The sequence below is a fragment of the Triticum aestivum genome, chromosome 3B (assembly GCF_018294505.1).
Source record: "Triticum aestivum cultivar Chinese Spring chromosome 3B, IWGSC CS RefSeq v2.1, whole genome shotgun sequence".
In the NCBI taxonomy this organism is placed as follows: Eukaryota; Viridiplantae; Streptophyta; class Magnoliopsida; order Poales; family Poaceae; genus Triticum; species Triticum aestivum.
Window position 1 is genome coordinate 840,306,237 of NC_057801.1, and position 12,994 is coordinate 840,319,230.

The window sequence follows — 12,994 nt, forward strand, 5'->3', positions numbered from 1 at the left end:
GACATGAAAACCCTAGCCGCCGCTAGGGGAGATTACCAAAACTTGTTCTTGACCAGAAACAAATGAACCTCAAAAGGCTTCGAGTCTCCCAGCACATTATACGTCAACAACTACTACTAGACGTATGTAGATGTCTTTGGATCACCTTTGTTCCAAAAAAATTGCTTATGCTGTGCAGTTTGATTGTAACCCCAATTATATAATGATTCAATAATAAAGCTCTTAAGTCTGAAAGAAAACGAAGACGTACGAAGCGTCCAATATAATTAACTAGGGTCCGGCCCAAACATTGCAAGCGTACCTCCTTCTGCTGGATAAGATCAAATCCACCCGCCGTACATACGTGCGTACGGCGTCGGCGCAGATGTCTTCCCAACTCCCCGACGAACTCCTCGACCTGGTCTACGGCCGGATCGCCAACCCGCTCAGCCGCGTGCGCTTCGCCGCCGTCTGCAGGGCTTGGCGCGCCGTCGCATCCTGGCGCCCGCCTCCGGCGCCTCTCCCGATGCTGGTCCTCTCCACGTACGACCGCGCCAAAACCAAGGACCTCTACTGCCTAGAGGACGAAGGGGTCCTGCGTGTCCGTCTTACAGTCACGCCCAAAGGCGTGGCCCGCAAGTGGATCGTCGGATCTCACCAAGGTGGATGGGTGGCCATGGTGTCTGTTGTTGGACCCATCCTGATACTCAACCTCTTCTCCCGCGCCAAAGTGGTGCTCTCGACTGAGAAAAGGAGGATTGACCCTAGCCATAACTCCGTCGACCCCTCCAAAGTCTCCAAAATCATCTTCTCCGAGGAACCCACCTCCGAGACATGCATCCTCGCCGCCATCACCCATGGCTGCATGGCCGCGCTTTGCAGAGTTAATTGGGCTAAAGGGTGGACCGTGCAAGCATGTGGCACGGGAATCCTCAAGGATATAGCCTTCTTCCATGGGGAGCTCTACGGGCTCCGGCTAGATTATCATGAGGTCAGACTGCTCAAGTTTGACATCGGCGCCGGCGCAAATGAACCTCTACTAGTCACGATCATCGAGGCAGTTGTCACCCAAATCCTTCCTTATCTCTTGTGGGAGGATGACGATTATGCGCATGTGCATGCCATCTACATCTTCGAGATGGGCAACAAGCTGACTATGGCGGTCAAGACCGGGGAGTATTTCTTCAGGCTATTTGAGCTAGTCCGCCTAGTCGTCGATGTCAACACACACTATAGGTGGGAAGAGATGACAAGCTTGCATGACTATGCATTGTTCTTGGGCCCAACATGCTCCACGGCTGTGGAGGTGTGTGCGGAAGGGCGTGGCGGCGTGCAGAGGAACCACATCTATTACTCCAACGAAAGATATGGCCATCTTCCTTCTCATAAGAGGTATCTCACAAAAATGGCCGATGGCCGTGCCGTGTACTACGACGATGATGAATTAGTTTGTTACGACGGGAAGGTGATTATGTCGCAAGGATTTTATGGGGAGCGTGGCGTTCAAGCTGCCATGTGGCTTGTCCCACCGCACGTGTAGCAAACTAGAACGACTTCAAAATCAAAGTTTGTGATGACAGGAAGGTGATTTTGTCACGTCGATTTTATTCTGTATAAGCGTGGCGTTCAAGCAGACATGTGGCTTGTCCGACCATACATGTAAATTAATAGATATTTCTAGCACCATGCTTAATTTGGTCATTATCAATGGCAAGGCACTAGCTTGCTACTGCGATGAAAATCGTCTCATGACTGTGTGCATTGTGTGATGCAGAGCCCCAGGTATGTCCTCCTTTTCGAAGGGAAAAACGTCACGTCGCTTACCATTATTTTGCCGGCCCTAAACAAGCCTTGGAGAGGCCAGATCTCAATGTGGCATTTTGGAGAGATGTCAGTACCGTTGGGTGTTGTACAAGAATTTTGCAAATGCACTTTATATGTAAATTCGAAAGTTAAGGAAGATAGTAGTATAATACTTCAGCAAGTAAAACTTTTGCAAGGCCCAATTCCCCTCGAAAAAAATAACTGGCCCAATTGTGCAAGAGAGAATATGACTCACATGGCCGACGATCCTACAATCCTACGATATGCAGTTGCCTATCACACAACCTGACCCGGCCTCTCGCCTCTCACGACAGTCAGCAAACGCTATAAGCGGTGGCGCGGCAGAGTATAGGGCAGGGGAATAGCCACGGCGGCGCAGATGGCCGTGCCCCCCATGCCGATCGACGAGTCATCAACAAACCGCAACGTCTGTGTCGCGATGCAAACCGGCGCAAGGCTAGTAGGGAGCAATCGCATGAGGGCGAGGTGGCAACCCAAGGCAATGCCGTTCAAGGACCCGAAAGTGAGGATCCTCGGCGGTATGCAATTCAACATTGGTTCTATCTCTAATCCCTCGTCTAACTATTTGTCATGCAGAGGTTGGAAGTGTGCTAATTCACATGCTTAATTATTATTCACAAGTTCAGTACTGACATGCTGTCAAATAAGACAATCGGGAGCCAAGGAGCAAACCGCAAAATAACCTCTTGGACAGCAAAAAAAAAACCTGGCGATAAATGGTAGTGAATTGCTGAAGCAGACCATTCTGTCATTTACAACTTCCCTAGTGAACTGCTCTCCATAATGAGTAAATAGCATAAAACTACTACTTTACAGGCTAAGGTTACAAAAAACTACCGAATATATTTTTTCCGCTGATAACTACCAACTCAGGGGTCGGCTGTTTCAAAAAACCCAAATTCGACGTTGCTAACATTTTAAACCGGTTTATGACAGGTCGGGACCGCTCCTAAACAATCCGTTTGTTGAACCTTTTGTTTGACAGTTAGCTTATTGTGGGACCCACATGTAAGATGTTTCTTCTTCCTCCTACCTTTTCTTCCCTCCTCCTGTATTTTTCTTCTCTCCCCCTTGCCCGAGCTGCAGCTCCTCCAGGTCCTCCACCACTCACCGATGGCCACCTCCACCACTCATCGACGGCCACATCTATTATTCCAACGAAAGATATGGCCATCTTCCTTCTCATAAGAGGTATCTCACAAAAATGGCCGATGGCCGTGCGGTGTACTACGACGATGATGAATTAGTTTGTTACGACGGGAAGGTGATTATGTCAAAAGGATTTTATTGCGAGCGTGGTGTTCAAGCTGCCATGTGGCTTGTCCCACCACACGTGTAGCGGACTAGCAGGATGTCAATATCAAAGTTTGTGACGACGAAAGGTGATTGTGTCGTGTGGATTTTATTCTGATTGTGGCGTTCTAGATTTCATACATGTAGCTAGATATGTCTTGCACCATCCATAACTCATTATCAATGGCAAGGAACAAGCTTGCTAATGAAATGAAATTGCCTCATGACTCTGAGTATTGTGTGATGCAGAGCCCCGAGGTAAGTCCTCCTTTTAGAAAGCCAAAACGTCATGTGCTTACTATTATTTTGCCGGCCCTCAACAAGCCTCAGAGAGGCCATACGCCCATACCTCAGTGTGGTTATTTTGGAGAGGTACGAGTATCACTGGGTATTATACAACAATTTCGCAATTACACTTCATATATAAATTATAAAGTTAAGGAAGCTAGCAGCATAATACTTCAGCAAGTATAATGATCAGGTACCGAGTTTGAACCAGAATAAGGAAAACACTCAAAAATCTCTCAGTTGATCGATTCGCTTCGTGGGCCACCTACATTGCGGTGCACGTGTCCCTGTGGGGTCCACCCGACTGCTATCCTTAACACTAGAAACCTGCCCCCATCAACTTGTTTCTCCTCAAGTTTGTCTTGTTCCGTTGATAGAGTTTTCTAACAACTCTCTCTGGCCACCGTGTAGTAGTCTCAGCCCCGTTGCTGCAAGCCAGGGGGGCCACAGAAAGGCGACCACGTTTGCCACCGGAGGCGCGGTGCTGCAGGAGAACCTCCAGCCACGGCTTCGCAAGATTCTGCCACTACCCCTGCCACGCATCTTGTTGTACCGTGCTGCAACCCACCTCATTGCAACAGCCGCGGTTTTCTACAGGCCAGGGGCGAGCCAAAAGACACTGATGTTGCACCATCGTTGATGTTGCAACCCACCCATTGCGGTAGCTGCCTTTGCTGCAGGACGGAGGCGAGCCAACATCGATTGATCCCTGCAGCTCCCATCCAGTATCAATCATTAACAAGTTCAGTACTAACGCACCGTCAAATAAGACGACCACACCAAGGAGCAAAATAACCTCTTAGACACCAATTAACCTACTGACAAATGCTTGTACTTACAGGAACAGATTTACCTGAATCAAGCCATGCAGTCATTTGCATGTTCAGTACTGAAGTGCTAATACAACCACATACCAAGGATCAGAGTAGTCTCTTGGAACTACTTTTTGGAACAAGATTTACCTGAATCAAACCATACTAACATTTCCTATAACAACATCTATGAGATCAGTTTTGCTTGTGGCATGCAGATCATTTTTGCTGCTATTACGGAAAACATGTCAAACCCTTATGTATTAAAACCAATTTGGTGGCTTAGGTTCAGCACTTTTTCTGCTACCCATCTAAGCTGGGAGGGTTATGATACTGTTAATCACTGTAATGTCTTTGTATTGACTCATCATCAGAGCTGAATGTGCAAATATATAAGACCTTTGTTGCGGTTGGACTTGATTCATCTGTAGCGGGTGTTCGTCATGTTGCTTCAATCCATAACATTTTGGAGTATGAAGAAACATACACATTTGGATAGGTAGAATTATGCTGTTTGATTCTCCTGACATTTTCGATAACTAAGCTAATCAGGTTAGTGTAGCTCCACGTAAAACACAAAGAAACAACAGTCGATCAGAACAAAGCGAGCTCATTACATTATTCTACTTCACATATGATAGATGCCACCTGGCTAAGAACCCGGTTACAACAAGTTTATAACATTACAGAGTGTGAACACAGAGTTTATTTAAAAAGACAGGATGAAGAAATGGAGCAGACATGGAAGCAAAGAGACCAAATGCACAAGGTAAATGAATGCATAGGAGAACCTCCAAAAACGTTGATGAGCTCCGGCTTAAGCAGAACTACCGAGGATACCTTGAAGATAACATGAACTCCTCTTCCATACTATACTGTCTGGATAACTCCTCGGTCCCACTTCCATCTGCAGTCGCTGGACAATTTCTTACATTACCCCCCTCATGTTCCCTAGATGCTTGAGTGCCTTCGAGCTTGATCTCCACTTGCTTCATGGACGGACGATCCTCTCCTCTTAATGTTATACACATGGCTGCAAGCGCCGCGACTTCTTCCATTTCACTGCCTCCCTCTTCCATAACTTGCAGATCTAGTATCTCTGATAATTTGCCTTGTGTGAATAAGGTAGTAAAATGTGTAACGAGGCCTTCATCTTCCGAAGAGATGAATGAAAATGGTTTCTTTCTAGTCAACAACTCCAGAAGCAAGACACCAAAGCTGTACACATCACTTTTTTCTGTGAGACGCCCGGTGTAGAAATACCCAGGGTCCAGATATCCTCTTGTACCTTGCACTCTTGTTGTGATCCCTGATCTATCCAACAGAACATACCGTGAAGCTCCGAAGTCTGCGACCTTTGCTGTTAGAGTATCATCCAAAAGTATATTAGCAGACTTGATATCTCTATGGATGATGGGTACTGAAGTTGTTGAGTGAAGATAGGCTAAAGATCTAGCAGTCTCAACTGCTATCCGTAGCCTATCATTCCATGACAATGATCTTGGTCCATCAATATGAAGATGATCATAAAGGGTGCCGTTGGATATAAACTCGTAGACCAATATGGGGACCTCTGTTTCAAGGCAACAACCATAGAGTTTTACGACATTTCTATGGTTGATCTGTGATAGGATAGCAACCTCATTAATGAATTCATCAATCTCCTTTTGAATCACCGCCTTTGGTTTCTTGATGGCTACAAGATGAAGATCTGATAGGATCCCTTTGTAGACTGTGCCATGCCCACCACCACCAAGCTCGCGAGCTTTATCAAATCTGTTTGTTGCCTTCTCAAGCTCATCTAAGGTTATAATCATTCTTTCTGCAATATCAGCTCTTTGTGATACCAATTGTTGCAACAATTGTCCACGGTTTTTTTCGAAGAACTTCTGTTTCAACATCTGCGCTCTTCGATGTTTGAACTTCTTATGTGTGAAGGATCCAGCAAGAAGAAATAGTACGATGCATGCCCCAACAGCAACTCCTATGCTGACGAGGTATATACCTGCAAAGATGTACAATAGTATTATTCATTTTCTCTATCATTGGAATAGTATTATACACTTGGTCTACAGTTACTCAGCAGCAGGAGTAATCAACAAAGTTCACTCAAGTAACTTTTTGGCTTCCTGAGTTCATATGACACGAAGAAAATTGGTTTCAGAATGTTCAAGATTTCAGATAAATAATTTTAAATTTCAGACTTCAAGTTGGACCAAGAAAACATACAGCAAGTTCTCTTCTTATCAATTAAGTCGATTAGTATGTACACTAGAATGCCAATAATTATTGCTTGAAACAATTTTCAAGGGAAATACAGTACTTGTCTTGATCTGTAATTAAACAGAAGGAAGAAAGTTGCAGCTTTGCTCACCTGTAGATAAGGGCTTGCGGCCACCTGGAGGCAAAAGTGAGAAACACTAGCTTAAAAACTACATATATTAGAGGAACAAGAAAATTAATAGCGTAAACACGTTTTATGTTAGAATCGTAAATAGATGTTCTAACCTTTGCATCCGTCGGCGAGGTAGGGGTTGTTGCCAGGCTTGTCGTAGCCATCCATGCACTGGCATAAATAGCCTCTGCTCCCACGTTTGCAATAGCTGTTCTTGCTCTTGCAGAGCTTGCGGACTACCTCTACTGGACAGCCCGGATGCACCTTCATGTTAGCTAGTCGTGGTAAGCCTTGCATGACCTCCCACTGCAGAACTACGGGAACCTGCACCTTGGGTATTTCGGATTCCTCCTGCCCTGCTATCTCCTTGGACAGCTGTTGTTGATCGAACCACCCCTCCTCTGCGATTAGCATGTACGCGGGCTGCAACGTCAACTCCTGGCCATCATTCTTGTTGAGCTTTTGAACTATCAACAACGTGGAAATGTCGTTGGAAGACATGGGGATATTCGCCTGACAGCAGCCCATCCCATTGCAGTATCTTCCTCTACGCTGCAGTGCCGTCTCCACATCGGTGCCACTTATATTGGAGGGGCAGAAGGAGGCACAACCACTGATGAAAACCTCAGGGCCACCCCCAGTCAGCGTCGCCTGAAGGTTGCAGCCCGACAGGATGAACTCGTTGCCGGTCGATAGTGAGTAGGGCGTCCCAGAGAAATTGAAAAACGTAAAATTACCAGGTGAATCGCTGGGGTCTATATGCATGATGGAGTAGGTGCTGAGGCGCATCGTGTTGTTCTGGAGGGAGATCTCCGTGACGTGGAAGGGGTACTCATGGAGGACGAGGAGTAGCTTTGCTGGCCGTTGGCTTGTATTACAGGCGAGGTTGAACCCTGGCCAGTAGCAACCGGCAGAGCCAATTCCGAAGGGGTATGGCACGTTTATGTCACCGCAGGATGTGCTGCAGTTACCTATTTGATTGATAAAGTAGCAACGTCATTATTCATTTACTTCAATGTAAAATGGGTATGGGCTGCCTCTTCTTCCTCCCCTTCAGATAGCACATGCTGGAAGTTGTAATCAGATATATACGGATTGATTTTTATTTCCTTCCTCATTGTACATGTGGAGAACTGGGGATAGCTTCTGTAGCCACACGTAGGAGAATGCCAATCACTCGTTCATGGAGTGCGCTGTAATTAACATAATCTGCAGGGCTATCCCCATTCCTAATAATAGTTTCAGGTCGTGGTGCCGTGGTGGTTCAACACATGTGAAAGGTTGTAGGGGAAAATGAAGAAGTCGTTTAATTCGCTTGTAATATTGGTCGTCTGGTCGATTTGGAAGGAAAGGAACAATCCAGATGTTTGAGGACAAGATCACGGAAGAAGCCAAGCGATGTGCCTTGCCAACAGCGAAAGAAGGAATTTCCCCATAGACACTGGAAAGTTTCTTCCTCGTTGCTTTCCTGCCCTCATGTGTGTTTTATTCCTAGGTCGTTTGGGTGTGTGAGATTTTGCTCCCTGTTTTTTTGTAGTGCAACTTTTGTACTGGTCGTTTGGACCTCTGTTTTTTCTCATCCATATATTTACATGCAGTTCTCTAGTATGGTTCGAAAAAAAATGTATCTCTCACTCGTGTATATGGCCAGAGTGGTAGATCTCATGTTCTCGTATCAGTGCTGTTTATGGCCAAAATGGAGCTTTGCTAGAGATCGGGTGAAGTTCGTTTCTTATTTTAGAATGTCTTAGACCCAAAATAGTCGGACCCTTCCCTAGACCATGCGCAAGCAAGCGGGAGCTACATGCACCGGCTGCCCTTTTTTCAACTTAATGATCCTAATTGTACTTAGAACAACTCCAAGAGTTCCCCTAAAGAACATCTAGTAAAAGTTGTTTCACGGGATGGCAGTATAATTTTAGACATTTTTCTCAGTTCCCGTAAACATCATCCCGTAAAATCTTTATTTTTCTATTATCAGTTTAAATACTCTAGCAAAAATCATAGGGCCCGCATGTTAGTGACGGAGACGGGATGGCGAGTGACGGCAGCGCGTGGCTGCGGTGCACAGGAGCGGCGGCAGCGGCGATGATGACGTGTGGCAGTGGCGTGCGTGGCGGAGGCGGTGGCCTCACGTACTCGGCGGCGACGGCAGCCTTGCTGATGCGCCGGCGGCGGCGGCGTTCCGGCGGTGGCGCGGAGTGGTCCAGCGTTCTTCTCATGAAATTTCATGCGGTTATCCACCCGCCAAAATTATACGCGAAGGCCATCTTCCCGTAAACGTGGAGGATCGAGGAGGTGTTTCTACGGGATCCGAAAAAAATTTGCCAGGTTTACGGGAGCTGTTGGACGCCTTTTTTCTGCCCCAACTTCCCATAAACGGTATTTTTTTAGATATATAGCAAAATTCGCGTATGGTTTATTGGATGAGTATTTTAAACATTGTTGCTGCTTATATTTTTTGGCAAAAGTTTTATCTGCAAAAAGATTTTCGCTGATTTGCTAGCAACGTTCTTCATGCTCAATTGGTTGGCTTAAGTGGTGAGCTACTGAATCATTTGCGCTCATTTTGAAGTTGGGGCAAGGAGATTTCAATATTCATTTTCGGCCTTAGATGCGAATCTCCAATTTTGATGTTTTTTGGAGGGAAGTCTAAACTAATAGTTCTGTAACAAAATGACGTTTTTCATGAGTAGATTTGCAAAATTGGAGTGAACAATACTAATCCCTTGATGATTTATTTTCTTGTTTAAGTCCGCCTATGGTTTCTTCCTCTTGCTAAGTAAATCCGTACAGTCTCACTAATGTGACTCTATGTTTGTTTTGTATATAATTCATTAGCTTAATGTCAGTTTTAGTCCTGCATTTGTTCTCTAAGATGATGTCACTAAATAACTAACTGTCAACTCAGTAGTTGGCTAGTTGATGTATGTGGTGTTGAACTTTTTTTGTGCTTGTTGAGAGATGCATAGGATCTGTTCTTTCTTGTTCATCCCTTATTTGCCTTCATCTTGATAGTAATAACAAATGAGATTGCCGCAATATTGCTTACCTGGGACGAAATTGATGAAGCAGGCATCAGGCATCGTAGGGTCGCCATGGGTTCCAGGCGGACAGCGGCAGTCATGTGATCCATCCGAATTGGTACAATCACCATAGCACGTTTTAGGGTACTGTTCATTGCACTCGTCGATATCTACACATAGCCGAACCAACACATGCTAGCATTAAGCAAAGAGAAACCTCCAAAGTTTATTCCTCGTCTCAAATCAGGAAAAGAAGTTACTATTAACAAAGAACATACCTTTGCATCCATTGGTGATGTAGGGATTCCCTTGGTAGCCATCATTGCATAAGCATATGTAGCCTCTCTTACCCTTTATGCAGTCACTGTGCCTGCTCTTGCAGACGTTGGAGCACTCTGCGCCATGGCCAACAACCTCCCAATCCAGCAACAGGGGAAGTTGTATTGCATCCGCTGACACAGGGGCATCTGTTCGAAATAGCTCCTCTAAGACCGGTGTATGGCTGAACCAATCATACCTCGCAATGAAGACGTATGCCGGCCACTGGTGGTCCGCGCTGCGGTTCCAGCCGAACCATTTGAGCTGCACGTCGTAGGACGTGCTGCTGGCAAGCCTTCCTACTACGTCCGCAGGGTCGAAGACAATGTCCGACTGGCAGCAGCCACTGCCAGAGCATTGCATGCCTTCTTCGAGTGTGGATCGCACATGGGAGAGTCTATCACCGTTTTTGCAGAAAGAAGAACAGCTGCTCACGATCACATCACTGTTCTTGAGTGTCGCCTGAACATTGCAGCCCAGCAGGATGAGCTTGTTGGATGAAATCGTGTAGGGCCCGTTGGTGGTAAGACCACCGCCGAGTGTGCCTTCACCATTGCCATTGACTTTTATGTCGCCCGTGCGTATGACGGCCACAAATGTCGACCAGTTAGTGAGGGAAAATTCTTTGACTTGGAGGGTGCCGTCGCCGAGCAGCAACCACGGCGGGTTGCTTGTGTGGTTGCAGGTGAGGTTGAACCCCGGCCAGTAGCACCTAGCCGGACCCATGCCGAACGGGTACGGCACACTTATGTTGCCACAGGTGATGTCGCAGTCGGGCATCCCTTGCACCTCCGCCGGATAAACTTCTGCTCCAGCAAGGAGCGGCGATATCAGCATCGCCGCTGCTGCAGCCGCCATCAGCACCCCCAAGATGGTTGTTATGTGCGCCATTGAGTGGTTGAGCTTGTCTGCCTAGCTAGCTAGCTCCTGAACCGTGCATCGCTCTCCAGCCGGGCCGGCTTATAAAGATGGCGCGCACTCTTGTTGCCCGGACCTGCTGCGTGTGGTAAAAGTAATTTTCGACAAGTGAGAACCAAGGGCATCTCCAAGGGGCGGGGGTCCAATGTCCACTCCATCTGTCAAAAACGTGTACCATTGTACCCAAGGGACAACGCCCAGCTGTCCATGTATTTTATCGAACAGGCTGTGTGCCCCGTGGATGAGCTGTGGAGTTGCGGTGATGGTCAGAGAGGGGGGCGTCCGTCAGACCGCATGATTCTCTCGTCCGCCGGACGGCCGCGCTCGCCTACCAGTGCAATAGCAACCGGTAGCAGCAAGCACGCGCAACAGCACATGTAGCATCCACGCGGGCGCGGCGACCAGGAAGATGGCGGCGGCAGCGCGCCCGATGGCATTCGCGACCCGTGCACGTATGTCATCGAAGTATCGAACAGGTTGTGTGCACCATCGAGTGTGGCCAGGCTTTAGGTGAAGGTGGCCAGGAAGAGTTGCAGAGCTTCGTACGTGGGAGCGAGAGAGAGAGAGAGAGAGAGAGTTAGGGGCCGGAGACGGAGGGACCTGAGGCGGGGCACTCCGGCGAGGTGGCCGGCCGGCGGAGGCTGCATGAGGGCTGGCAGCGGGTGGGGTTGCCGAGGAGAGAGAGGAGCAACGTGCGGGTTTTTGGTGGTGGGGGGGGGGGGGGGGGGGGGGGGGGGGTGGGATGGCCGGTTTCCATACCTCTGTTCGCAGACCGTGTGCATACGTATTTGCAGACATATTGTGAGTTCATTTTGCGGCACGTTGCTGGAGATGTCTTAAGCAACTTCATATTTGAAATTGAGCTATGATGCTTTAGGTTGTTATATAGATAAAATATATGAATAAATAAAAGAAACTCAAAGAAGTTGGAGTGTCCGTACTGTTAGGTTGTTATAGATGCTCCACCCAAAATATCAATCTGCTATTTATCAGGCTAGTCATAGTGGGAGTAACTTAGCTAGTAACATAGCACACTTCAAGAAAATTTTGCTTATGTGACATGTAGTTAATGAGAAGTGATAACATAATATGTTACTGTAACATAGCGCTTCCCAATACAAACTGAGTCTACAAACTAATAAATGAAGTCCTCTATGACACTACTACTATGTTATTTTGCACTATAAAGATAGTAACTTAGACTAGTGTCATATGCATGAAACTAGTATAAGTTACTCCCCACTATGACCAGCCTCAAGGTTTTGGTTACTGTTCAAAATTTCAAAATTTCTCGTGGTTACCACGTATTTCGGTGCCCCTGGGTAAATGCCCATAAAGAGCAAAAAATATCATTTTTTGAATATTTTTAATTTAAACGCTCGATTTATAGTAAAGTACGTACGTAGGATCAAAATAATGCCATGAGAGTTCGTTCTGGCATGTTGGCAGGAACCTAGTTCCTGTTTTGAGAGGTCTCTGGTTCAAATGTCCGTTCACTCACTTATTTGAATTCAAAATTCAAGTATAAAATTCACTTGAAATATTCTCGGTATTTCTCGAACCGTGGTAACCAACGTTTACCGGCCCCCCTCGGTAAAAATGCCTTGTCCGGCAACCAAAACATTGCTATTTATCCCCTCTCCCGAACCTCGATTTGGACCCGTTGGGGCTTTGGCGTACCTTCGCTGGTCTACCTTGCCGCTAAACCACAGTCGTAGGATCCCTCCATCGCGGCAGCTAGCCTCCCCCAATCCGTTTGGTGAAATATTATTATGTGTATTTTGAGGGTTTCATTGCTTATTTTTAGGGAAAGATGATGGAATTGGACGAGGAGTACTTCTACAATGAGTTCATGTAATCAACGCATTTAAAATCTCACATATTAGCCGAGCTCTAGGGGAGTCCGGACGTCGACCACATTGGAATCTGACACTCTAGATCCACCCAAAAACCAACTTTGTTCCGCTTGAACGGTCGGCTCTAGAACCCCCATGCATTTAGACCGCTTTACCCGTCATCCACCTACCAACATCCATGCTGATGCTCCCCTGAAGAGGCTTACTCCGGCTACCCGCATTCCACATTTCTTGCTCCACTTTCCTCGACCCTTTAAAGTAATT

The 12,994-nt window shown here is 46.7% G+C and overlaps 1 protein-coding gene across 2 annotated transcripts; it reads right to left on the reverse strand.

Annotated features, from left to right (window-relative positions):
- Positions 1–4,813: 4,813 nt before the first annotated feature.
- Positions 4,814–10,892, reverse strand: LOC123072830 (wall-associated receptor kinase 3). Of its 2 annotated transcripts, XM_044496493.1 has the most exons (5): positions 9,917–10,886; positions 9,665–9,808; positions 6,726–7,583; positions 6,592–6,615; positions 4,814–6,222 (listed from the first exon to the last, which is right to left on the reverse strand). In XM_044496493.1, the coding sequence occupies exons 1-5, from the start codon at positions 10,845–10,847 to the stop codon at positions 5,045–5,047; spliced, it is 3,135 nt and encodes a 1,044-aa protein (XP_044352428.1). In that variant the 5' UTR covers positions 10,848–10,886; the 3' UTR covers positions 4,814–5,044. The 2 variants fall into 2 exon arrangements, with proteins under 2 accessions (XP_044352428.1, XP_044352429.1); XM_044496494.1 differs by lacking the exon at positions 6,592–6,615 and having other exon boundaries at positions 9,917–10,892.
- Positions 10,893–12,994: the final 2,102 nt, after the last annotated feature.